The following is a 21,857-nucleotide window of genomic DNA, read 5'->3' as shown; positions in this document are numbered from 1 at the left end:
CATCCGCTGCACCAGCAGGCCAAGACGCGGCTCCATTCCCACACGGGCAGCCTGCGCTTCAGCCGGATTCGCGCCGCCTGCCACAGTCCGCCGCCGGAGAAGTCCGGCTTTCCAATGGCCGAGTACCGCAAGTAGGATCACAGAGCGCATTGGGGTCAGGGGTGCCACGAAACGGGATTCCAGGATTGCGGGATTCCAGGGCTCCCCAGTATATGGTATAACCATGCAGAGAATAGGGAGTGAGAGCGAGCGAGTATCTATAAGATTCCATAGGTGTATGTGCGTGTGAGTGTCTATATAATACCGCATGATCAAGCCATAATATGTGTGTTTTCTATTAGGCTTAAGATCTGGAGGTCCTACGGTCGGGTTTTCAATTTCAAGTCTCTGAGATTCGCTTGTAGAAAGCGGTTTTTTGGATTGCACCCTTAAGAAAGCATTAAAAAAGATAGCACCCATCCTCAAATTTTCCACTTCCTCTAAAACAATCTGTAAACTTCCAAGTCCTATTAGCCAGACTGCTCCTTTCTTTAGAATACCTGATCTGGGGGATCGGAATTAGCCGAAATAAGCAGAAGTTAACCATAGTAAGTGTTCATTCAATGTTTGTGATACCCTAAGTTTCCCAGCCCAACTTACCCACGAGTATTATACTCTTATAATATAATCCTAGTTGTTGTGTGTGTGCATCGGCTAATTAAACATAGGCTAGATGGAAAAACAGAGATATCAGACTTTCCTCTAAGAACCCGCTCGACATTCGGAACCCCTTCCCTAAATTCTCCACCTCTTAAGGATTAAGGATCTATGTACGTAGTCTCTGATATTGGCGGACCTTAATGCGTTGTGGTTAATCATAGTTGTAGTTCCATAGCCGAGTCGTATACCAAATTACTCACTGTTCGACGAATCAAAATCAAATCCTAACTTTGTGATTGTCAAGAATTTAAGTCGGTTGGTGTGGACATTACTGTTAAATCATTTTTAATTTGTAGCTAAGTAATTGACTAGTTAAAGCCAAATAAATTTACAGTTTAAGTAAGTCTAACTTTAGTTAAATAAACGCGAGGTGTGTAACGGATATATTTCATAGGCAAAGCATTCAAATCGCAATAAATAAATATCACTAAAGCGATTTGCATAAACTCTTGTTTTCCTTGGTTCTAGCTCACTCAAAAGGTAATTTCAAGGCAATTACGCCGAAAGCCCCCAAAAAGGAAGCCAACAAATGGATCCCAAAACGTAACTGCCATCCCATAACTGAATCCCAATTACACAAAAACCCCGACAAATTTCGACCGAAACGTTGCTAAATAAATTAAAAATTATTTAAATTTGATTTTTATTGTGCCACGGAGCCCCCAAAACCCCAATCCCCAATCCCCAAGCCACCAGATGACAACAAGGCCCAAATGCAAATTAATATCGCACACTGCGCTTAGATTTCCATTTGGCCTCGCAGGACTAAGGAAAAAAATGCAAGATAAACGGACGAGAAAGTTTGAAAACTAATTTTCGCAAAACAATTTTCAGAGGCCGCGTTCTCCTCCCTTTTCCCGTCTTGGCCCCCAAAGGGCAATGCTTTCCTTGGGCAATTTGAATCTCAAACTAAATCTGAATCTGAATGTGGATGCGGATGCGGATGCGAATGCGAATGCGGATTCTTTGCGTTTCTCCCGTGCCCAAAAAATTACACGCTCCGCTGCATTTTGGAACAATAATCGCCGGTGTTTGGCGTCTGACCGACCACGCCTACAGCGCCTACAGCGCCCCCTGCCGAAATCCAATCCCCGAAAACCATGAGCATTCTGGGTGCAGGAATTCACGCCCCAGCTCCGGAAAACTTTTCGCATGAAAGTCAACTTTCCTTTTTCCCTCTTGATTTCCATTTGTGTGCCATCTGAGTTTTCTGTATAATTCGACGCCTGCCGCAATTGGATGGAGCGCCATTTGCTCTACCACGGTTTTTGCCTAATTTGATTAACACTAATTGGGGTTCATCTAATTGCGGATGGCCAGGATATCATGTGCTGCAGCGGAACAGTTTCCGGTCTTCAAATACGATTTATGGCGCCAATTAAATGCGGGAGTTATATGAAAATCGCACGAAATAGGAGCTATGATCACCGAGATATTCAGTGAGATATACAAGTTCGCGAGCTTGATTGACCAATCAACTATATTTTTGCAGTCTGCCAAAATTATAATTATTCTCGTGCCTATGCTTGCATAAAGATGTACGATTTGAGTTGTTCTGGGCAATGAATTGGAACCCAAGCAAGACCAACTGAATGCAATGCGTGTAGCTTTTCCGAGTATATGTATGCGAGTCTATATGAAATATGATGGGCAAACTAATGAGAGGCCATCATCAAACAAACCGAAATATTCCCCAATTATAATTTACTGCAATAAAACATGATACTGACTACCAGAACCGCGTGATAACTACTTAAGCGCCACTTACACAACTTACACCACAACAACTTCCTTTACAAAGTGGTACTGAGACAGAAAACATTATATTCCCGATCATTTCAAAATCGATTTAAGCATATTATCACGGGCCTATACCTTGTTTATGAAGATTATATTAAACCAGAAGTGGAGTATCCTTCGAGCAACTCAAGCAATATCCTCCACATAGGTGAAATAAACATTCGTGGCAAACTGGGGCTTCAAATCGAATAACCAATCCAGTAAGAGTAGGTACTCTCCAGATGGAAGTGGAACAGGAACTTCAATGCGATGGAAGTCGCTTACCATCTGTAAGCCCTGAAATATCCAACAATATTCCGAAAATCTACATGAAAATACCCTACATTTTTAATCTTACCTCGTACGGACAGGTGTGGTTGACCGTGGATACGTTCCTGATAAAGTTCCAAATGATTTTGGCGAACGGCTGGTTTCGCCTTCGCATAAAAAGGCAGGCGTCGAGTGTGTAATCAAACAAAAAGGGCTTATACCCATTGGCCCTCTTCATCATCTTTGCGTGGACGTGTATTTTCTTGGCTGGCTCTATGAACGTGGCATTTATGTTCAAGCTGGTCTTGGTTCGGGAATAGGCCTTCAGGCGGCAGTAATGGATAACCACCCACGATTCGTTATAGGACTTGCACACTGCATTCGTCATTTTAGCAAGGTTCGCCTCCTGGGGGAATTTTTCAATACTTTAGCTTCATTATTTGTAGCCTGTTATTGGATCTCTTACCCCGCAGACCAAAAAGCTAAATATTACCGAAACAGCAAAAATGGCTATCCTCTGATCCATCGCTGTTTACCAATCCCTTGAAACTGACAATGTACAGCTTCACGTGGTTCATTATATACAAATTTTCGTTGAAACTCTTTCAGCAAATATTGTAAAGAGATCTAGCATAGTCACTCAACTGGAAAATCAAATAATGATTACATCACACAACATTATACCAGTTGTATTATGTTGATGACCCCGTGTGGACTTGGCAGACCTAGAAGCAAACACAACTTTTATTTTCATAGGACGTACCACATGTAAAATGCGTTCGATACCAATATTATCTGAAACTGAGTTGTGAAGTCAGTTGGTGAATAGTTGCAAATTCAAAATTAATTTTTGTTTTTCTGTTTTATTCAAATTCCTGTGTCGATACGATTTCCGTATATTTGTGTATAGATACTTATCATCAGTTGTGAAGGTCAGGGAACTCCATACTCCACCTTCAGTGTTTTGAGCTGGTCGGCAACAAATCCTCAACATAAGTGAAATATACATTCGTAGCGAACTGCGGTTTACCATCGAACAACCAGTCTATCAAAAGTAAATAGTCTCCAGATGGCAGTGGAACAGGAATTTCAGCATAGTGGAAATCGCTCAACATCTGCAAGCCCTGAAAGATCGAATATCATTTAGACGATGAATGGATTCCCCACCTTAAATTCAATTTTCTTGGCGGGCTCACCGTGCTCACCGTATAGGGACACGTGTGGTTAACCGTGGATACATTCCTGATCATGTTCCAGATTATCTTAGCCACTGGGTGGTTCCGCCTTCTCATGAATTCGCAGGCGTCGAGCGTGAAGTCAACCAAAAAGGGCTTGTAGCCATTGGCCTTCTTCATCGCCTTTACATGAACTGATATATTTTTGGCTGGCTCTATGAACGTGGCATTTATGTTCAAGCTGGTCTTGGTTCGGGAATAGGCCTTCAGGCGGCAGTAATGGAAAACCACCCACGATTGGTTATAGGACTTGCACACTGCATTTGTCATTTTGAAAGAGGACGCCTCCTGATGGAATTTTTGGATTTTATGAAATTTCGATTGGGTTCTAAAATCCGATTTCTTACTCCGCAGCCTAGATAGAAAACTAATAACGAAACTGCAAGGATTAAAACCTTGTGATCCATGGCTCCAGGTCGACCAACCGTGGTTAACTGACGTAACTCGGGTCTTCATTTCGAAAATGTGTTCAATTTTTTATCAAATTGCATTGATGGCTAGGTAACGAATTACATTATCATTAAAAATCGATTTAAAACACTTAATAAAGATATATTAAACTATCGAATACGCTTTGAAATATTATTACTGATCAAAATCTCGAACCCTCTTGACATTCTCGACAGTAAATATTCCCCTACAAATGTGAAATATACATTCGTGGCAAACTGCGACTTCAAATCGAATAACCAATCCAGTAAGAGTAGGAAACAGCAAAAATGACTATCCCCCATGATCCTTGGCTCGTTACCCATCCGTCAAAACTGACAATGTACATATACTTAATTAAATGCAAATTTAAGTTGAAACCCTTTTAGCAAATATTGTAAAGAGATCTAGTCATAAAAGTCCTGTGTCGATACGATTTCCGTATATTTGTGTATAGATACTTATCATCAGTTGTGAAGGTCAGGGAACTCCATACTCCACCTTCAGTGTTTTGAGCTGGACGGCAACAAATCCTCAATATAAGTGAAATATACATTCGTAGCGAACTGCGGCTTACGATCGAACAACCAGTCCATCAAAATTAAATAGTCTCCAGATGGCAGTGGAAGTGGAATATCAACATTGTGGAAATCGCTCAACATCTGCAAGCCCTGAAAGATCGTAAATCATTTAGATGATAATTGGATTCCCCACCTTAATTGCAATTTTCTTGGCGGGCTCACCGTATAAGGACACGTGTGGTTAACCGTGGATACATTCCTGATCATGTTCCAGATTATCTTAGCCACTGGGTGGTTCCGCCTTCTCAGGAATTCGCAGGCGTCGACCGTGAAGTCAACCAAAAAGGGCTTGTAGCCATTGGCCTTCTTCATCGCCTTTACATGAACTGATATATTATTGGCCGGCTCTATGAGCGTAAGATTTATATTCAAGCTGGTCTTGGTTCGCGAATAGGCCTTCAGGCGGCAGTAATGGACAACCACCCACGATTGGTTATAGGACTTGCACACTGCATTTGTCATTTTGAGAGAGGGCGCCTCCTGATGGAATTATTGGATTTTATGAAATTTCGATTGGGTTCTAAAATCCGATTTCTTACTCCGCAGCCTAGATAGAAAACTAATAACGAAACTGCAAAAATGAAAACCTTGTGATCCATCTCTCTAGGTCGACCAACCGTGGTTAACTGACGTAACTCGGGTCTTCATTTCGAAAATATGTTCATTTTTTTATCAAATTGCATTGATGGCTAGGTAACGAATTACATTATCATTAAATATCGATTTAAAACACTTAATAAAGATATATTCAACTATCGAATACGCTTTGAAATATTATTACTGATCAAAATCTCGAACCCTCTTGACATTCTCGACAGTAAATATTCCCCTACAAATGTGAAATATACATTCGTGGCAAACTGCGACTTCAAATCGAATAACCAATCCAGTAAGAGTAGGAAACAGCAAAAATGACTATCCCCCATGATCCTTGGCTCGTTACCCATCCGTCAAAACTGACAATGTAAATATACTTAATTAAATGCAAATTTTAGTTGAAACCCTTTTAGCAAATATTGTAAAGAGATCTAGTCATAAAAGTCCTGTTACGGTTTCCGTATATTTTTGTATAGCTACTTATCATCAGTTGTGAAGGTCAGGGAACTCCATACTCCACCTTCAGTGTTTTGAGCTGGACGGCAACAAATCCTCAACATAAGTGAAATATACATTCGTAGCGAACTGCGGCTTACGATCGAACAACCAGTCCATCAAAACTAAATAGTCTCCAGATGGCAGTGGAAGTGGAATATCAACATTGTGGAAATCGCTCAACATCTGCAAGCCCTGAAAGATCGTAAATCATTTAGATGATAATTGGATTCCCCACCTTAAATGCAATTTTCTTGGCGTGCTCACCGTATAGGGACACGTGTGGTTAACCGTGGATACATTCCTGATCATGTTCCAGATTATCTTAGCCACTGGGTGGTTCCGCCTTCTCATGAATTCGCAGGCGTCGAGCGTGAAGTCAAACAAAAAGGGCTTGTAGCCATTGGCCTTCTTCATCGACTTTACATGAACTGATATATTATTGGCCGGCTCTGTGAACGTAAGATTTAAATTCAAGCTGGTCTTGGTTCGGGAATAGGCCTTCAGGCGGCAGTAATGGAAAACCACCCACGATTGGTTATAGGACTTGCACACTGCATTTGTCATTTTGAGAGAAGGCGCCTCCTGATGGAATTTTTGGATTTTATGAAATTTCGATTGGGTTCTAAAATCCGAATTCTTACTCCGCAGCCTAGATAGAATAATAATAATAACGAAACTGCAAAAATGAAAACCTTGTGATCCATCTCTCTAGGTCGACCAACCGTGGTTAACTGACGTAACTCGGGTCTTCATTTCGAAAATATGTTCAATTTTTGATGAAATTGGATTGATGGCTAGGTAACGAATTACATTATCATTAAATACCCATTTAAAACACTTAATAAAGATATATTTATAACACAAAATTCAACTATCGAATACGCTTTGAAATATTATTGCTGATCAAAATCTCGAACCCTCTTGACATTCTCGACAGTAAATATTCCCCTACAAATGTGAAATATACATTCGTGGCAAACTGCGACTTCAAATCGAATAACCAATCCAGTAAGAGTAGGAAACAGCAAAAATGACTATCCCCCATGATCCTTGGCTCGTTACCCATCCGTCAAAACTGACAATGTAAATATACTTAATTAAATGCAAATTTTAGTTGAAACCCTTTTAGCAAATATTGTAAAGAGATCTAGTCATAAAAGTCCTGTGTCGATACGATTTCCGTATATTTGTGTATAGCTACTTAACATCAGTTGTGAAAGTCAGGGAACTCCATACTCCACCTTCAGTGTTTTGAGCTGGTCGGCAACAAATCCTCAACATAAGTGAAATATACATTTGTAGCGAACTGTGGTTTACGATCGAACAACCAGTCTATCAAAAGTAAATAGTCTCCAGATGGCAGTGGAACAGGAATTTCAGCATAGTGGAAATCGCTCAACATCTGCAAGCCCTGAAAGATCGAATATCATTTAGACGATGAATGGATTCCCCACCTTAAATGGAATTTTCTTGGCGGGCTCACCGTATAGGGACACGTGTGGTTAACCGTGGATACATTCCTGATCATGTTCCAGATTATCTTAGCCACTGGGTGGTTCCGCCTTCTCATGAATTCGCAGGCGTCGAGCGTGAAGTCAACCAAAAAGGGCTTGTAGCCATTGGCCTTCTTCATTGCCTTTACATGAACTAATATATTATTGGCCGGCTCTATGACCGTAAGATTTAAATTCAAGCTGGTCTTGGTTCGGGAATAGGCCTTCAGGCGGCAGTAATGGAAAACCACCCACGATTGGTTATAGGACTTGCACACTGCATTTGTCATTTTGAGAGAAGACGCCTCCTGATGGAATTTTTGGATTTTATGAAATTTTAATTGAGGCCTATAAGCCGATTACTTACTCCGCAGCCTAGATAGGCAACTAATAACGAAACTGCAAGGATTAAAACCTTGTGATCCATGGCTCCAGGTCGACCAACCGTGGTTAACTGACGTAACTCGGGTCTTCATTTCGAAAATGTGTTCAATTTTTGATAAATTTGCATTGATGGCTAGGTAACGAATTACATTATCATTAAATACCCATTTAAAACACTTACTAAATATATATTAATAACACCAAATTCAACCAGCCAATACGCTTTGAAAAACTATTAGTGATCGAAATCTCGAACCCTCTTGACATTCTCGACAGTAAATATTCCCCTACAAATGTGAAATATACATTCGTGGCAAACTGCGACTTCAAATCGAATAACCAATCCAGTAAGAGTAGGAAACAGCAAAAATGACTATCCCCCATGATCCTTGGCTCGTTACCCATCCGTCAAAACTGACAATGTACATATACTTAATTAAATGCAAATTTTAGTTGAAACCCTTTTAGAAAATATTCTAAAGAGTAAAAGTATAAAAGTCCTGTGTCGATACGATTTCCGTATATTTGTGTATAGCTACTTAACATCAGTTGTGAAAGTCAGGGAACTCCATACTCCACCTTCAGTGTTTTGAGTTAGTCGGCAAAAAATCCTCAACATAAGTGAAATATACATTCGTAGCGAACTGCGGTTTACCATCGAACAACCAGTCTATCAAAAGTAAATAGTCTCCAGATGGCAGTGGAACAGGAATTTCAGCATTGTGGAAATCGCTCAACATCTGCAAGCCCTGAAAGATCGTAAATCATTTAGACGATGATGGATTCCCCACCTTAAATGCAATTTTCTTGGCGGGCTCACCGTATATGGACACGTGTGGTTAACCGTGGATACATTCCTGATCATGTTCCAGATTATCTTAGCCACTGGGTGGTTCCGCCTTCTCATGAATTCGCAGGCGTCGAGCGTGAAGTCAAACAAAAAGGGCTTGTAGCCATTGGCCTTCTTCATCGACTTTACATGAACTGATATATTATTGGCCGGCTCTGTGAACGTAAGATTTAAATTCAAGCTGGTCTTGGTTCGGGAATAGGCCTTCAGGCGGCAGTAATGGAAAACCACCCACGATTGGTTATAGGACTTGCACACTGCATTTGTCATTTTGAGAGAAGGCGCCTCCTGATGGAATTTTTGGATTTTATGAAATTTTAATTGGGTCCTATAAGCCGATTTCTTACTCCGCAGCCTAGATAGGCAACTAATAACGAAACTGCAAAGATTAAAACCTTGTGATCCATGGCTCCAGGTCGACCAACCGTGGTTAACTGACGTAACTCGGGTCTTCATTTCGAAAATGTGTTCCATTTTTGATCAAATTGCATTGATGGCTAGGTAACGAATGCGTTTATTACATTGTCATTAAATATCGATTAAAAACAGTTAATAAATATATATTAATAACACCAAATTCAACCTGCCAATACGCCTTGAAAAACTATTGCTGACATTCTCGACAGTAAATATTCCCCTACAAAGGTGAAATATACATTCGTAGCAAACTGCGGCCTCAAATCGAATAACCAATCCAAGAAGAGTAGGTACTCTCCAGGTGAAAGTGGAACGAAGAGGAACTTCAATGCATTCGTCATTTTAGCAAACGGAGCTTCCTAGGGAATGATAAGCTTGAATTATAATAAAATTCGGTAATCTGAGTAGTAATTCCTCTTACACTGCAGACCAGGAAAGCAACTATTTCAAAACAACAAGAAGTACAATCCCTTGTTCCATGGTTTCTTATCGAGCACCCGTAGAGGACTGACGATGTTTAGGTGCATTTGCTTCATCTATTCGATTTTAAACGGCGCCATTAGGCTTTATTTTAATTATAGATCATTATTCCTAGCGCTTAACTCACCCAAGCATGACAAAACAAATGCACATCAAAGAAAATTGATATGTAATCTTAGATCTGTTGGAAGCTCAGTAGTCAGGTATTGACATATGTATACTTTGCTTATAAGCGAGACTTTCCTGTTTTGAGGGGAGCTCATACATAAAACACCCTTGCCGAACCAACAACATCGAGAACTGATCTACATATATTCATGTTGCCACAGCCAAAATGAATGTGTGCAAGCCCAAGGAAGTGGGTCCCGATGGACTTTTTGTCCGGAAGCGCTTTACGCGGCATCCGGTGGTGATCTCGGCAAAGCGGTTTGCAGCCATTAAGGGACGTTCTCGCCAGGATGAGAAACATGCCCAATTGGAGGCCGTCGAGGAGGAGCGCAGGTACCGGCAGTACCTGAAGGACGGCAACGAGCTCTTGTGTAGTCTGTTCACGGATCCCAATGCTCCCAAGGTCAAGAAATCGGCAAGGGCTCAGAGCAAGGAAGCCATGGCGGCAGTAAAGGACGTGGACACAAAGTTGGCAGACGAGCGGCTGCGCAAGCAGAGGATCCTGCGGGCCAACCGGCTACTGGATCAACTGAAGCCTGGACCCCGCGCTCTACACCAGGCTCTTCTGTACAGCGAAATGATTCATCAGAGGAAGTACAATGAGGCCCTTAACGAGGAGATAGCGGAGGCGGCCCGTGCCCAGGAACGGGCCGATGAGGAGTTGTGTCCTGCTGCCCTAGTGCCCTTTGGCCACGCCACCGAGGAGGAGGAGGTGGCCAAGCAGACCGCCAAGAACATGGAACATGCCCAGCTCATGCGAGAGGACATCGCGCAGCGGGAGAAGATCAGGGAGGCCGAGCGGGAGCAACGGGTCTTCGAGGAGCAAGTGGATCGGGCGCAGTACAAGTGTCTGCAGGACAAGGAGGAGAAGGCGCTAAAGGAGAAGAAGGCCCGGAAAATAGCCTTCAATCGAAAGGCTTACAAGGATGCCATCCAGGAGAAGGCGGAGATTGCAGAGCGTAAGTACTGCGGACTAAAACTAGATATATCACATAGCACCATATGAGATATATTATTCCTTTCCGGCAGATGAGCGTATTTGCGACGCCATTGACGACCGGCGCAACTGCGTCTACATCGTGGCTAGTCGCAATCTGGACAGTCGCTATGGAAACCACGTGAAGCAGCTTCGGCAAAAGTGTCAGGAGGAGAGGGAGCTACAGGCACTCCGCGTCGCCCAGGCGCAGCAGGTGCTTCAAAAGAAGCTGGAAGATCGGCAGATACACGCGGAGGACCGCCACGCTTTTGAGACGCAGGTGGACGAGAACCGCCGCCAGTGCGAAAGGGAGGTACTGGCCAAGGAGCGCCGGGCGTATCAGAAATTGGAGCGAGAGCAGGACGCCGAGAAGCTCCGCCGCCAGCAAGAGCTGCAGCGCTTCCATGTGGCGCGCCGCTTGAAGAACGCTGAGGCGAATCGCTTCTTCGATGCCTCTCAGAAGCGTAAGAGGGACAAGGTGAAGGAGGAGCTGCGCAACGTTCTCTTTGGCCAGCGGGAGGAGTTCCTCGAGAAGCGCCGTGCCGAACTGATGAACCTGGCCGCCTGCAATGAGGATCCATACTTGGAGGACGACAAGAAGTTCTTTGAGCAGGCGGTCGAGATCATGGAGGAGTCCAGGAAGGTGGGCCGGCCCCTGTACCCAATTGCCACCGCCGTGGATCTCTACGAGCGGCAGAACCAGCTGGACATGCGACCGGAGGGCAGAATAGTGAAGAGGAGCCGTCTCAGGGACTACTGCTGGCCTGGATTCTTTTCCAAGGCGGAGCTGGCCTACCGCAAGTACGAGCAGCGCGAGATGTGCCGCGAAGAGCAGGTGGCCGATCGCCACCAGATCTACTGCAACTCCGTGAAGATCAAGAAGCTGGCCGAGGTGGAGAAACCATACACTCCCTGTGTCGCCTCCTGTCCCATCAATTGCTTCCACCGCAGGGGAATGCCCGCCACGGACAGCAGGGATTCCTTTGACTATGCCCGTCATGTTTGCTATACGGATCCTCCAACGGTGGCCGCTTGTCCTGGTCCCATGCAGGTCATCCACAACGATCCGCTGGACAACCAGAGGAAAATTAGCCAGCTTTCCATGAAGCTGCCACCCATGCCAGACTTAACCAAGGGTACTCAGCCCACTTTTCGAAGTGTTGTGGGCAAGGCTTTGAGTTCCCTGACTCCCAAAGCCAGGGAGTCAGCTACTCCTCCGTCCGCTAGTCCACCCCTCAGCACATCCAAGCCCACTGCACCGGAACCAAAACTGCCAGAGTCCAAAGATGTGCCCCTTCCCAAATCGCAGCCTCCAGTGAGACGTAAGATGAAGAGCAGCTCAAAGAGAGCTAGTTCCTCGGCAACACCTCCTCCAACTGGCAACGACAGGCCAGCACCCGTGCCCAATCCCGCTGGAACCTGGGGATCCGGACCCCTGCAGCCAGATCCGAAGAAGAAATCCAAGTAAACCAAGCAACCTCGCCTCCACTCTAACCAAATTTACGTTCCAAGGTCTTATTGTATTGATGTTGTTCGCCTGCAAAGAAATATATAGAAAAAAGGAAGCCCGGCCATCATCGAATTTAGCCAGACAAGCAAGGAAATGACGTTAATGGTTTTTTAAAAGCACTTAAACTTGGCGCAAAAGGTCTTCTCTTCCCCCTGGCCAGTTTTCCATTTCCTCAGCCATTTTCTCGGCGGAGACGGTGGATTGGTTAGTAACCCTTTCCAGCGACACTTACGCGCTTTGTTTAGCGCAGAATCCGCAGCGTAGAGTGGCCGGCTTCATAAATTCCAATTAATGCGTGGCCAAAGTTATTGGGTTACGTCTTCCAGGACCTCCGGGACCTCCAGGACCTCCGGTACCTCCTGCTCCATCTTCATCAACTTGCGGCACTGAGTGACATCCATTTTTGTTTTCATTTAGCTTATTACCGGGCAGACATGTCCGGCGTTCCGCCCGTAACTTAATTTGAGCTGCTAACCAGGCTGATGAACCCGGCATCCTCCGGCGGAGTGAAGTGGAGTGGAGCGCAGTGTTCCGGCCGGCCAATCTCGCCGGGATAATTACGGCCGTGTCCTTTCTGGAGCAGGCCATCCGTCCCAATGGGTTAATCAGCCGGCTCTTAGGACTTTGGAGCTGTCTTTTGGGGCTTGGTCAACCGCCGGCTCCAAATTAACGGAACCGAGCGTCTTCCTCTCCTTTGGCAAGTTTGGAAAAGTTGCCGCCCGCCAAAGTTAACCAATTTAGTGTCATTAACCATAAATTGCTGAACCGCTTAGCCCGAACGGGGTTAATCGGGAAAAGTCTAAAAATTACGTCAACTGCGTGAGCCAGAAAGATGATGAAACAATTTGGTTGCATGCAACAATGGGAAAAGTCTAGAGGATAAAAAGCGGACAGAAAATTAATAACCTGAGTTTAGTTTCTAAACTATATATCTGTGTGTATTTTCTACAGCAGCGTAACACAGAGTTTGCTCCTATTTATTTTCCATCTGCATCGAATTAAAGTCGCACTTCTTAAAATTGAAACTCTAAAAACCTCGTTCGAATTGTACGAGTGTTTATTGTGTGTCCAGCCAAGGGAGTCAAAATATTTTGAAAAGCCTGCACACAATAATATTTCAGTGGGGCTTTTGCGGCACTCGGAGCACAACATTCTGGAAATAGGGAGCTGTAGCTCCTATTCCCTGGTGGATGGGAGTGGCGGAGCCGGCGGCGATACAATCAAATAACCGACCATTCTTGAAAACACTGGCGGAAGAATGGAGGAATGGAAACACAGCTGCACCGGAGCAGAGTTTCCAATCGGGAGCAGACACTTTGTTTACAAGAACAGCAATCCGATTTGTTTGCCCACGCGGACCGACGTGTTCCGTCTGAAATTGAATAAATACATAAATACAGGGGGGCATGGGGCGGGGGGCTGTATTTCGATGGGTCCTAGAAATTACAATGAATAAGTAAGCGGCGGGTGCGATCAACAGGTAGCCAAGGAGCCACAAAGGTCCTGCCAGAGAAAAGGAATCCGAGTCCAGCCACAAGGCCACATGGCCGGCTCAATTGTAATGTAAAACAAAACGCTCGCATCCTGCGCTTTTCCATTTCCCCGGCTTTTCCGCCCACCAGCCATGCTCATTATACGGTCCGCCAGCTTAAAACTCAATAAAAGCTGCAGTATGAAAGATTACTTAATGAAATTAAGTGTAAAAAGTGCGAGAAATGGGGGTGGCGCCACGGAGAAAAGCACTCGACGGAAAAAGGGCGTCGAGTGGCGTGGAAAACTGAATGAAAGCGCCAGCGCCAGGGCGGCAGTAAATAATAATAAAGGCATGACTTACTGGGGGGCCCAGTGGCATCTCCAGTGGATCGGGAACTGTAACTGGAACGGCTCAACGTAATTCCCATTATCGGCTTAGCAGGTTGTGCCGCCAAGTGGATTTTTATTGCGCAGTCCGGCGAGCTTAAGGAGTAAAAGGCCCTAATCCTTGTGCACTTGATGCGAATTCTGAAGAATGCATCTTCGACTGAATTCCCCTTCTGTCCACCCAACTAGTTTTCAAGATGTATTCTTAGGAGGTGGAGGTCTTACCTTTTTTCATCCTTGCAACATGCCTGCAATTTCCTCGCAGTGTGTGGCACTAAGCGGATGAATGGCCGCTTGAAGCTGCTTCACTTCCGAGCTCCCAAGTGATTACCGCTATTAATGACAAGTACATTTTGCTACTCCAATGGGTGCTTGATATGGCCAGCTTTGACCAAAACAGTGTGGGCTAAGTGTTTGGGGCAGCCATGTGTATGTGGTATCTGGCCATATCAACGCACTGGGGAATCCCTTTAATGACAACAACAAGACATCGCCCCAACAGTGGTCCACTCCTTCGCGAAGAGTTAGGAATTGAGGTCAGTATTGGAAAAGGGTAAAAGGAGTGACTTGGGAGTGGACGAAGCCAGGAACGGCAAATTGCTGACCGAGGATCCGATGTTCTTTGGCGTGGTCTCGAGCGCTTCGTGTGGCATCAGGGCTTTCTGGTGCAGCCGGAAGCCGTAGAGCCTGCAAATGGAGGCGTTTCGTGGGAGGAACTGGCATTTCATTCGGAGAAGTACTCACCGGGGGACGTACTTCTCCAGAGGCGGATGGGGCTTCATGCTCGGTAGCTGCATGAAAAACATGTGCGGGAAGCTGGTCCCAAACATGGCTCCGTCCAGCAATGCACTGCGGGATCGCGGCACGAAGACGTCGTTACAGCGAGGACAGTAGACCTTCACGTGGGACTGGTTCCACAGGTCGGAGAGGCCCACGGGCAGGGTTTTCTGCCCCTTACAGTAGACCCGCGGACACGAGCCGAAGTCCCCCCTCTCGTACTTTAGGCGCATGTCCTCCACGCCTCGCGGCGACACGATATATCGAGCGTGGATCATGCCGTACAGCTGCTCCGCATCGGCGATGTCCAGCCCGTCGTCCCAGCCCTGGTTGTCGAACTCTTGATCCAGGACCACGTCCAGTGTCTCGCTGATGAACTCCAGGCCCGTCAGGTTGAACTTGTCCTGTATGAAGTCGGTGGGCACGCGGCAGAGGAACTCGTTGCCCTTGACCCCGAGGAACCAGCTGATCCAACTGACATCTCCCATCGGCTCGTTGTTCTGGCTGCAAGATTTTACTGAGCTGGCTGGGATTTGTCTAGGGCAAGCCGAGATACTTACAGGAACGACATGTTGCTACGTCATTCGTATAAAATGTAATGTGCAAGTTCACTTCGAAGTGACGTCTACTGACAAGGCCTTCTATGCCATACTGACATCCACTTGTCAGTTGGGCCAGGCAGGAATGTGGTAGAGTTCCGGCAGGGCAGCAGCAAGTCGTCTGTGTTCCAAGCCCTTAGTCGCCCAAAGCTTTCCACCCAACCCTGGCCACAAGCAGCGTCTGCGATGACCAGAACCTACTCCTGAACGCTGCTCAAAGGGAAACGGAGGCAACCTTCGATGAAGTAGCCAGCCGATGAAGGGTTAGGCGCAGAGGATACCCTATTAAAGCACACACCTTAGCCCCTGAAGCCCACTTTCGGCTGAAGCACTCGATTTCATGAGATGAGCGGGACCAAACTTGGAACGGAAGAAGTGCAGGTGGAGCAGGCCATCCCAAAGGGAAATCACAGCGAAAAAATGAGCTGTACGTAATGGTTCCGTTCAGAAAACGATGCCCTTCCCATCGGGGTTAATGGATATCCCGTGGCACCTTAGGAATTTATTAACCCAATTGACGTTCTGCCCGAAATCAAAGGCGAATCGGGAGATACCATTTCGATTGACAAACATTTTCTGCATGCGCACTTTCCTGTTTTTCCTCTGCAAATTCAATTCGCATTTTCACTCAAAACTTTTTAACTTGGTTGGCCGGAAAGGAGCGTACGCATCTCCGCTGTGAGCGATATAACGTAAACAAAGACGCCCTCGAGACAAATTAAGTGATTTGCCCGCTTTACACATTTTTCCTGCTGATTACTTTTCCCCAACTCCCCGGCCGAAATTGAATTGCCCAGAAGAGGAGAGCTCGGCCGGTTATCAACTTTTGATTGGTCATGAAAACGGCCCGGAGCCACGGCGGCCATGATGGCCATGATGGAACTAGGGAACTCGGGTCCGCCGATTGGCCTCCGTCTCGGCCTCCAGTTCCGCGCGAACGGAGCGCTCCAGATCGGCCAGGACCTTGCCATCGATCATACGCAGTGGCTGGCGGTACCTGAGCACCGCCACCTCCATTTGGCTGTGCTTCAGCGAGGAGACGCTGACCAGGGTGCGGACTATGTGCTTGACGGCCGTAGCCTCGTCGGCGCAGGCCAGAATCTCGTCCGCGTGCTTGTCCATGTAGTCGCGGACCGGCTGGCTGGAGCGACCGGTGGTGCTGGCCCGCCACTCGTAGAAGATGCCCGAGGGCTCCGTTTGGAACAGGTGCGGAGTGCCGTCCTCGTCGAAGCCGCCAACCAGGCAGGACAATCCAAAGGGACGTCTTCCGTTGCTCTGCGTGTAGTTCTGCTTCAGCTGGGCTATGTATCTGCAATGGAAGCACAAGCAGCAAAGCTATAAAAGCTAATCTCAAGTCGCCTGGGGGCTGCACTGAGGGAATAGTTCCCAACTTCTTTGCTGGCACAGCAAAAAGTATGCAAGGGTATTTTGTGGTTCGCTACCCAGCTCCTTCACTGCATACTTTTCCCCGTGCAGCGAGTGCTTCTGCTCACCGCGTTATGTACTCCACGGTCGCGGGCTTCTCGAAATTCAGGCGGTGGCTCTGGGCCTCCATTTGGGCGCGGCCCACCAGGATCCGTGCGTCTGCGGTGAGACCCGAAAAAGTCATCACCAAGTGGTCGTCGAGCAGGCAGATCTTGCGCACCACTCGCTCCTCCTGCAGTTCGCCCGCGGACCGCTTCTCCACGCCGATTACAATGGCGTTGTTGGTGCGCAGACCCACCTGTGGGTGGGATTGGGCCAATTAGCTAAGAGGTACGTCCCGGCGGCCTCAAGTGGCACCTACCACGGTGGAACCCCTGCGCACGGCCTCCTGGGCGTACTCCACCTGCAGCAGGTGGCCATCGGGTGAGTAAATGGTCACCGCGCGATCGTACCGTGCGGCCATTGGACTCGGGCTTATTTATGGGAAGTCCGATGGATGATGTATGTTGGTGTACTCTGTGTATGGGGTCGAGATTTTAAGGTATGGGTTCTATCTAGGCGCCTGCTAGGTGCGTAGAAGGAATGGCTCATCTGACAGAAATCAACAAAATCAAATCAATTTATGAAAACATAATTAACCCTTTGAAAGACATTGTTTTAATCGCATTTTTCCTGCAATGCATTTAACATAAATTGTACTTTTAACTAGCTTTCAACATAAGTTCTATAGTGTTCTCGCAGCACAGCTATGCAATTAAATCATTTTTCAATAATGAGGTAATCCGCTACAAAGGCAAATCAACATAATCGAATCCATAAGCGAATTAACAATTATCGTGTTAATCAGATTAGCGATGTCACAGCGAAATGCGGCAATTACATTAAACTGTTTCAGCCACATTTTGCGAATATTTCAGTCCGTCGGCCAGCGCAATTTTCCAACAGGACCCTGCCTGAAGAGGTCCTGTGTCCTTGGCACCTGCTCCCCGACAAACCTCGACAAAGCAATCCACGGAGGTCCTGCGCCTGAAATGCTGACAACAAAATCACAAAGTGCAACAAAAGCGCAAATCTCTGGCAAATGTAATCGTAATCGAAACAGCTTCATTTTGCTAATGTGCTTGGCCAGCGGAGAAGGAGGAGGACAAGGGCTCCGCCGGAGAGTCGTCCTTTTGCGACTCTCCAGAGCGCAGAGTCCTTCGTCCTGCGTCCTTCGTCCTGCCTCCTGATGCGGTGCTTAGTATGCCGGCAGCGCGCAGGTTGGCATAAATTTATATTTAACATTTTATGACAGCAGAAGAGGTCCTTTAGGTGTGGCGCATACTCACCAGGATTAGGCACGTGCCAGCCAAATATGGCCAGCTCCCAAAAACAAACGTTTCCAAAAGTGCGGCTGGCGAATAAATAAATTAAGCTGACTGCAAACAAAACGACCTGCAAATAGAATCACAAAATTGCAATTATTTGCCCAATTTACACACGTTGTCGCCCAGCAAAGGTTCGCAGTTCGTAGTTCGCCGTTCGCAATTCGCAGTTGGGAAATATGTTTTATGCATTGGCGGCCACGCGTTTTGTTTAAAATTGTATTACTCGCGCCGCGGGCCAGCGCTAAATGAATTAATAAAGCCATTTATCAAAATTGACAATCAAAATGCATTAGTCAGCGCAGAATGCGAAAACAATCACAAGCTGATTTTCCTAAAGCGTGCGAGTTAACCATGCAACCGCGGAAATCTTCAGGACCCATTTGAATGTTGCATGCTGCACACGAATTCGTCACTATGCGTAGTTCAATATTTTTGGGAGTAATGGTTGTTGCTTATGCTTTATTAGCTTTTCATATTTCTAGATTAAGCAACAATAAAACCAGGAAACTCTGGATAAGCTCTTTTGTTTTTAAGCTAACGCGCTGCATAAGCGGGTAAACTCAGTTTTTTCAATAACTAAATACACACTTCTAATGTGCAAAGTCCCCCATTAACAGCAAGCCCTTGTTCAACTTGTTAATTAAATAAGAATTTCGATGCTAAGACCATGGCTTCATTAGCACGGCGGAATGTTTTGGCCCCGGGCAATGTGCGTAAATTAAGTATACGCCGTGTTTTCGGTGCGTGCCCCTGCCGCTCGGCATTTGATTAAGCACTTCTGGCCCATAAATAGTGAGCATCGCCAATCGAAGGGGAATTGCCCCTGAGACAATCGAGCAGTGGAGTGGGTTTAGTTCCAGGGGAGGTGGAAAGCGGAAAAGCGGAAAAGCGGGAAAGCAGACGATAAAACCAGGCAACAACATGTGCTAAAAACAGCAAGAACTTTGGCGGGCAAGACCGAGGCAACTTGCCACGATTTGTTTGCTCCCAGCTTAATTTGTAGCGTCAAATGGTGTTGATTGTTGTTTTCCTTGCCTCTAACCCAGCAGCGCCCAAGCCCCGAAAACCCACTTAAGACCCCGTCCTTGCTCCCCTCCCCGTCTCCATCGAAACTAAAGACCCAATAAAAGTTAAGGACGCTGTTGCGGATAAACAAGGCTTGGAGCACACTTTCAAGTGCTTCCATTGTTCCCGAGCTCCCACTCCCACTCCCACTCCCTCTGCGATGTGTGGAAATTAATGACGAGCGATTTGAGCACGACGGGATTGGCATTGGGATTGGGAGTGGATCTGCGAATGGGAATCCGAATGCGATCGAGATGGAAGGGGTCGCGCCGCCCCGACGATGGTAATGTGTTTACATGGTGAAAATGTGGGCAGTGCTCGAACGCCTGTGGCATGTGGCATGCGAAAAAACATATTTCCGCAAGCTGACAATTAATCACTGTATAAATGTGCAAAATGTATGAATTTTATGGATGTTCCTGGGGTCGCAACACGGCGCATACCTTCTGGAGCTTATTGCTGTCTATATTACTTCCTTGTCTTAGCCATTCCACTGCAAAGACAGTCGTTTCATGATGAAATATTGACATAAAATTAGGCAGAGGCATTTCGTAGTATTAAGAATACAACTCACACACTTTTCTATGTGAGAAAGAGGTGTATTTTGTTCATTCAAAAGAGACTACAATAGCTTTAAACAATTTATAAGAGCTGCCGAGCTCTTTGTCGCCCCTCCAATCTCGGCCATTTAATCAGCAACAGACGTGGAACGTGTGTATTTGTTTGGCTGGCCAGGCATCAAGCTGACGATGGCAAAATGCAAATGACCTTTGACCATTGCCGGCAGACTGCTTCCGAGTCGGGAAACCAGGGGCACCTGGCTGCGTCTGTATCTCCACATTACGTATACGTAGCGCTGCGTGTGTCCCAGCCAAGTAAACACAGCGCGAGCTGAGTTGGGGCGCTCAGCCATTCACCTGAGCCCTTTTTAATAAACCTAGCAATGCACACACCATTGTTGACATAGTCCTTCCCGGGAATCCTGCGCGTCCTGCTGCTGCTTATGGAAATGTAGATGTTGTGAGTGCCCGGCCCCAAAGTGCCATTCTGCGTCAACGAACTTTGTCCTGGTGCACGGCATCCGCCACTCGGGTCACGGCTATCAAGTCGTTTGCTCCAGCCTGCGATAATCATCTCATCTTCCCCTCTTTCCATCTTGTCGGCGGTCAAAGTCGATTCTGGCGAAACTTGAAAGATTCGGCAGGAATTAGTCAGCCAAGTCTTAATTAAGCCGTATTAACCCATTGGCTTGCTGCAGATGTGGTCTTCAGTAAGTTTTACCTTATAGCTTCCGGTTGCAGAGCATTTTGAAGAGCTCATTACCACTTGAGGGGCCACGGCGCTTCGTTTAATTAGAAACAAGATGCTGCCGTGCTGCGAAGGACGTGGGTTGGCTAAGGACTGGCAATAATGCAATTTAGAAGTTTAAGCCCGCCCGCCGCCAATTGCAATTCCATTTCCAAGTTTCGAGCTGCGAGTTGCGAGTTGCGAGTTGCGAGTTCCTCTCACGCAACCGCGAATAAAGTGCAACCAATTGCAGCAAAGTGCAACTGCAACTCCATCAGTCAGCAGAGCGGCCCCGGTTTCCCGATTTCCCGCTCCCCAGCATTTGCAGACTACTGAAAGCCAAATGGCGACAAATGCCGCACAAATTAAGGAGGGCGGGGGAGGTATTGACGGGAAATCGAGAAAAATGCAGCTCGCGAAAGAAAATGGAAATGGAGGAAGTCGAGTCGAGTCGAGTGGGTTTCCACTAATGGTCAGCGAGCTGGAGGAAAGAGTGAGTGCTTCAGCTGTCGCGCACTTTCTTCTTATTAAAGTTGCAAGTCGTTCAATTTTTCAGTTCCGAGAGGATTGCACTGACACCACGCCCATCTATCATATCGCATTGGGCGGAATCAATCTGCGATGCTGTATCTAACGTCACACGGAACTCGCTATCGCAGCGAAAGTATCGCATTTCGGTGATATACGGCTATACGACGGTGGAGTTCGACGCCCACAGATTGGAGAGCTGGGACTCGAAACAAAGCCAGACGTGCGGCTAATTTATGCAGCATTCCTGGGGCAAGTTCAGGTGGCAAGAAGGTGCGCAAACAAAGCCGAAAGCCGAAAGGCGAAAGCCGAAAAACTAGCAAAACACCTTTAACGAACCCGTCGCAATAAACAAGCCAATTGGAGCGGCTCCAAATCAATGCTCCACCACTTGTACATACTCATGTGTCCTGGGAGTCGCAGGCGGAATAGGAAGGACCTGTCGATTTCTTGGGGCTTATGGAGTTTCCTGCTGCAACTGCACCTCGACACGCGACCCCATGCATATAAACATTTCAGAGTCTGGCGACATATCTGAGATATTTTTATGGCCATCGTGTGGCCACGCTTCCTTTTGGCCGGG

At 46.4% G+C, this 21,857-nt stretch overlaps 9 protein-coding genes across 9 annotated transcripts; 1 reads left to right on the top strand and 8 right to left on the bottom strand.

Annotated features, from left to right (window-relative positions):
• Nucleotides 1-2,570: 2,570 nt before the first annotated feature.
• LOC6548099 lies at nucleotides 2,571-3,274 on the bottom strand. The gene is made up of 3 exons (XM_001976569.2): nucleotides 3,215-3,274; nucleotides 2,837-3,154; nucleotides 2,571-2,775 (listed from the first exon to the last, which is right to left on the bottom strand). Exons 1-3 carry the CDS (start codon nucleotides 3,272-3,274, stop codon nucleotides 2,626-2,628), a joined length of 528 nt encoding a protein of 175 aa, XP_001976605.1. The 3' UTR covers nucleotides 2,571-2,625.
• A 417-nt stretch (nucleotides 3,275-3,691) lies between these two features.
• On the bottom strand, nucleotides 3,692-4,390 carry LOC6548100. The gene is made up of 3 exons (XM_026980806.1): nucleotides 4,331-4,390; nucleotides 3,954-4,271; nucleotides 3,692-3,872 (listed from the first exon to the last, which is right to left on the bottom strand). The coding sequence occupies exons 1-3, from the start codon at nucleotides 4,388-4,390 to the stop codon at nucleotides 3,705-3,707; spliced, it is 546 nt and encodes a 181-aa protein (XP_026836607.1). The 3' UTR covers nucleotides 3,692-3,704.
• A 525-nt stretch (nucleotides 4,391-4,915) lies between these two features.
• Nucleotides 4,916-5,592, bottom strand: LOC6548101. Its single transcript, XM_026980831.1, has 3 exons — nucleotides 5,533-5,592; nucleotides 5,156-5,473; nucleotides 4,916-5,083 (listed from the first exon to the last, which is right to left on the bottom strand). Exons 1-3 carry the CDS (start codon nucleotides 5,590-5,592, stop codon nucleotides 4,916-4,918), a joined length of 546 nt encoding a protein of 181 aa, XP_026836632.1.
• Nucleotides 5,593-6,034: 442 nt separating this feature from the next.
• Nucleotides 6,035-6,792, bottom strand: LOC6548067. Its single transcript, XM_026980687.1, has 3 exons — nucleotides 6,730-6,792; nucleotides 6,353-6,670; nucleotides 6,035-6,280 (listed from the first exon to the last, which is right to left on the bottom strand). The coding sequence occupies exons 1-3, from the start codon at nucleotides 6,790-6,792 to the stop codon at nucleotides 6,113-6,115; spliced, it is 549 nt and encodes a 182-aa protein (XP_026836488.1). The 3' UTR covers nucleotides 6,035-6,112.
• Nucleotides 6,793-7,317: 525 nt separating this feature from the next.
• LOC26526996 lies at nucleotides 7,318-8,008 on the bottom strand. The gene is made up of 3 exons (XM_026980714.1): nucleotides 7,949-8,008; nucleotides 7,572-7,889; nucleotides 7,318-7,499 (listed from the first exon to the last, which is right to left on the bottom strand). The coding sequence occupies exons 1-3, from the start codon at nucleotides 8,006-8,008 to the stop codon at nucleotides 7,332-7,334; spliced, it is 546 nt and encodes a 181-aa protein (XP_026836515.1). The 3' UTR covers nucleotides 7,318-7,331.
• A 457-nt stretch (nucleotides 8,009-8,465) lies between these two features.
• LOC6548068 lies at nucleotides 8,466-9,222 on the bottom strand. Its single transcript, XM_026980688.1, has 3 exons — nucleotides 9,163-9,222; nucleotides 8,786-9,103; nucleotides 8,466-8,714 (listed from the first exon to the last, which is right to left on the bottom strand). Exons 1-3 carry the CDS (start codon nucleotides 9,220-9,222, stop codon nucleotides 8,547-8,549), a joined length of 546 nt encoding a protein of 181 aa, XP_026836489.1. The 3' UTR covers nucleotides 8,466-8,546.
• Nucleotides 9,223-9,956: 734 nt separating this feature from the next.
• On the top strand, nucleotides 9,957-12,421 carry LOC6548069 (trichohyalin). The gene is made up of 2 exons (XM_001976574.3): nucleotides 9,957-10,839; nucleotides 10,910-12,421. Exons 1-2 carry the CDS (start codon nucleotides 10,047-10,049, stop codon nucleotides 12,322-12,324), a joined length of 2,208 nt encoding a protein of 735 aa, XP_001976610.1. The 5' UTR covers nucleotides 9,957-10,046; the 3' UTR covers nucleotides 12,325-12,421.
• Nucleotides 12,422-14,586: 2,165 nt separating this feature from the next.
• Nucleotides 14,587-15,614, bottom strand: LOC6548070 (suppressor-of-stellate-like protein). Its single transcript, XM_001976575.3, has 3 exons — nucleotides 15,564-15,614; nucleotides 14,971-15,507; nucleotides 14,587-14,913 (listed from the first exon to the last, which is right to left on the bottom strand). Exons 1-3 carry the CDS (start codon nucleotides 15,572-15,574, stop codon nucleotides 14,751-14,753), a joined length of 711 nt encoding a protein of 236 aa, XP_001976611.1. The 5' UTR covers nucleotides 15,575-15,614; the 3' UTR covers nucleotides 14,587-14,750.
• Nucleotides 15,615-16,046: 432 nt separating this feature from the next.
• On the bottom strand, nucleotides 16,047-17,593 carry LOC6548071 (proteasome subunit alpha type-7-1B). The gene is made up of 3 exons (XM_026980498.1): nucleotides 17,389-17,593; nucleotides 17,096-17,325; nucleotides 16,047-16,911 (listed from the first exon to the last, which is right to left on the bottom strand). The coding sequence occupies exons 1-3, from the start codon at nucleotides 17,488-17,490 to the stop codon at nucleotides 16,485-16,487; spliced, it is 759 nt and encodes a 252-aa protein (XP_026836299.1). The 5' UTR covers nucleotides 17,491-17,593; the 3' UTR covers nucleotides 16,047-16,484.
• Nucleotides 17,594-21,857: the final 4,264 nt, after the last annotated feature.

This window comes from Drosophila erecta, unplaced genomic scaffold (assembly GCF_003286155.1).
Source record: "Drosophila erecta strain 14021-0224.00,06,07 unplaced genomic scaffold, DereRS2 tig00000092-arrow-pilon, whole genome shotgun sequence".
Classification (NCBI taxonomy): domain Eukaryota; kingdom Metazoa; phylum Arthropoda; class Insecta; order Diptera; family Drosophilidae; genus Drosophila; species Drosophila erecta.
The sequence above is the reverse complement of the archived record's forward strand: the minus strand, read 5'-3'. Positions and strand labels throughout refer to the sequence as shown.